Source organism: Trachypithecus francoisi, unplaced genomic scaffold (assembly GCF_009764315.1).
Source record: "Trachypithecus francoisi isolate TF-2019V2 unplaced genomic scaffold, Tfra_2.0 Lachesis_group21, whole genome shotgun sequence".
NCBI lineage: Eukaryota > Metazoa > Chordata > Mammalia > Primates > Cercopithecidae > Trachypithecus > Trachypithecus francoisi.
The window spans coordinates 29,469,173-29,471,974 of record NW_022681467.1 but is presented as its reverse complement, the minus strand read 5'-3'; the positions used below and the strand labels follow the sequence as shown (position 1 = coordinate 29,471,974).

Sequence of the window (2,802 nt, the reverse complement as noted above, 5' to 3'; positions counted from 1 at the left end):
ACTGTTGAGGGGGGTACATTATGGGGCAGGGAGAAGGAGTGCTTCCATGAATGTGGAAAGAGCTGGAGTTGCGAAAAGGATCTTCCATGATGGTTCCAGTCCTTGGCCCCAGTGGAGGGGGAGCTGGGTAAATAAATACTCTCATTTCTCTCTTCTTCCATCCTCTAGTATCCTCCATGTGTCTCCCATTGGTCAAACCTGATAGTAAGCCAGGGAGTAAAGAATTCTTTTGATATATTCCATTAAAGTGAATCTCTGGGGGCACAGCACCACTGGTGGAGAGGGTGAAGGGTAGATCTAGAGGACTAAACAGAACAGCTAACAACACATGGCATGATCCTTGTCTTTCCATTGAATCACTGTAAGCTAGTTTTTCCACTTTAATTGAGAGACTCTGGCATTTTGTGGTTCTCCCAGAACTTTCCAACTGGCCACCTCTGTCATCTCCTTTTTGGTCTGACTTGTTAGTTTGTTCCTATCTATAAGCCTGCATTTGAAGGTCTCAGCCTTTGGTGTCCAAAAAGCAGAGGCTTTTCTATGTGGTCACAGGGAGTCTCCTTTGTTACAGGTGAAATCAATTCTCCACCCAGGTCCCCAAATTCTGATTTGACGGCTCTCCTGGAATTTTACCAAAACAACTTGCCTCTGTAAGGCATAAAATGTCTTCCCATATTTCAAGAGCTGCCCTCGTGGGGTTCTTTTTCTTTTCTTTCTTTTCTTTTCTTTCCCTCCCTCCCTCCCTCCCTCCCTCTCTCTCTCTCTCTCTCTCTCTCTTTCTTTCTTTCTTTCTGACGGAGTCTCACTCTTGTTGCCCATGCTGGAGTGCAATGGTGCGATCTCGGCTCATTGCAACCTCCCCCTCCCGGGTTCAAGAGATTCTCCTGCCTCAGCCTCCTGAGTAGCTGGGATTACAGGCACCTGCCACCATACCTGGCTAATTTTTTTGTATTTTTAGTAGAGACAGGGTTTCACCCTGCTGGCCAGCCTGGTCTCGAACTCCTGACCTCAGGCGATCTGCCCGCCTCGGCCTCCGAAAATGCTGGGATTACAGGCATGAACCACCGTGCCCAGTCTGTTTCTTTATCTTTCAATGCCTCACTTGGTCTCTTTTTCCTCTCACGACCTGATCTGCCACCCAAATTTTATCCCAGCTTCCCGCATTCCCTGTTGAGCGATCATCTCTCCATAACCCAGATCTTAGTCTTTCTTGCTCCAAAAACTACAAAGAACATCGTGTCTACACCTTAACTGCAGTTTGGTGACTCTGTTGCCAGCATGGCTTGAAATGGTTCTTGCTTAGACTTCTTTTTTTTAATGGTAATGCAGTATTTTATTTATTCTGTTCATTAACAATACATGAGAGCACTTACAATATTCATTGAACATAACCTAAGAGAAGATCAACATACTTTTTCACATCTCCTCTATTAATAAGAGACGGTTGAATTAATTTATGGTCAAAATTATGATGGCAGAAACTTATAAATAAATGCTTGGTGTTAGTGTGCCTGGAATTTATTCATTCCGGTGGGTTCTTGGTCTCGCTGACTTCAAGAATGAAGCCGCGGATCTTCACAGTGAGTGTTACAGCTCTTAAAATCTTAAGGATGTTGTGTCCAGAGTTTCTTCCTTCCGGTGGGTTCGCAGTCTCACTGACTTTAGAAGTGAAGCCGCAGACCTTCACAGTAAGTGTTACAGCTCATAAGGGTGGCGCATCTGGAGTTGTTTCTTCCTTCCCGTGGGTTCGTGGTCTCACTGACTTCAGGAATGAAGCTGCAGAACCTCGTAGTGAGTGTTACAGCTCATAAAGGCAGTGCAGACCCAAACAGTGAGCAGCAGTAAGATTTATTGTGAAGGGCGACAGAACTAAACTTCCACAGCGTGGGAATGCGACCCCAGGGCGTTTCCACTTCCGGCTTCCGTGGCCAGCTTTTATTCCCTTATTTGGCCCCGTCCACATCCTGCTGATTGGTCCATTTTACAGAGCACTGATTGGTCCATTTTACAGAGTGCTGATTGGTCTGTTTTTACAGAGAGCTGATTGGCGCATTTTCAAACCTTTAGCTAGACACAGAGTGCTGATTGGTGTGTTTACAATCCTTTAGCTAGACAGAAAATTCTGCAGGTCCCCACCAGACCCAGAAGCCCAGCCAGCTTCACCTCTCATTAGCATGGCCACATACATTTCAGTTTTTGGTGTAAAGGTCTTTGGCTGCAAGAAATAACATTTGGTTTACTTCACTAGTAGAAATAACTCTTAATGCTGGAATGGCCACCTCTTGGTATTTCTTCGGCTGTTGATTTTTAGCATAGTTGTCTGTGATTGTACAAATGGAGTTGAGTGAAGGGGTACTCATCATGTTAATCCTAAACAAGAGCACATAGCCAATTACTATAGTAATAAGGAGGTGGAGAGGTAATGCAACTGTCCAATGTTTTTGAGGCCAATAGGTTAAACCTAAGGAGTTTAGCCAAGATTCAGGAATAAAAGCCCACACGAGGTAAAGTATGAAGCCAAATTGGGAGCTTAAGAGAAGCACAAAGTCATAAATCGCTCTTCCTGGCAGCAGTGAATTTTCCACCATTTTTCCTGGGGCTTTAGACAGTCTCAGCGCTGGGTTCCCTGCACAAGCGCGGACCAGGAAGCCCCAGAGCGGGAGCGGGAGTGGGAGTGGGGGTGGGGTCGGGGAAGGGGAAAGAAGAAAAATTGAGGGAAAGGCCTAGGTGTGAAGGCTCCTCCCACTCAGGCACAGGCGCACGATGACCCTCCCCCTGGGTGGGAGCCAGCGAGCGCCTCTCGCC

The 2,802-nt window shown here is 46.3% G+C and overlaps 1 protein-coding gene across 1 annotated transcript; it reads right to left on the bottom strand.

Annotated features, from left to right (window-relative positions):
• Nucleotides 1-2,186: 2,186 nt before the first annotated feature.
• On the bottom strand, nucleotides 2,187-2,585 carry LOC117068277 (phosphatidylinositol N-acetylglucosaminyltransferase subunit P-like). The gene has a single exon (XM_033185360.1). It carries the CDS (start codon nucleotides 2,583-2,585, stop codon nucleotides 2,187-2,189), a length of 399 nt encoding a protein of 132 aa, XP_033041251.1.
• Between the last annotated feature and the right edge of the window lie 217 nt (nucleotides 2,586-2,802).

Excerpts from the sequence above, each read along its gene's own strand:
- LOC117068277 (XM_033185360.1), bottom strand. The coding sequence starts at position 2,585 with ATGGTGGAAAATTCACTGCTGCCAGGAAGAGCGATTTATGACTTTGTG.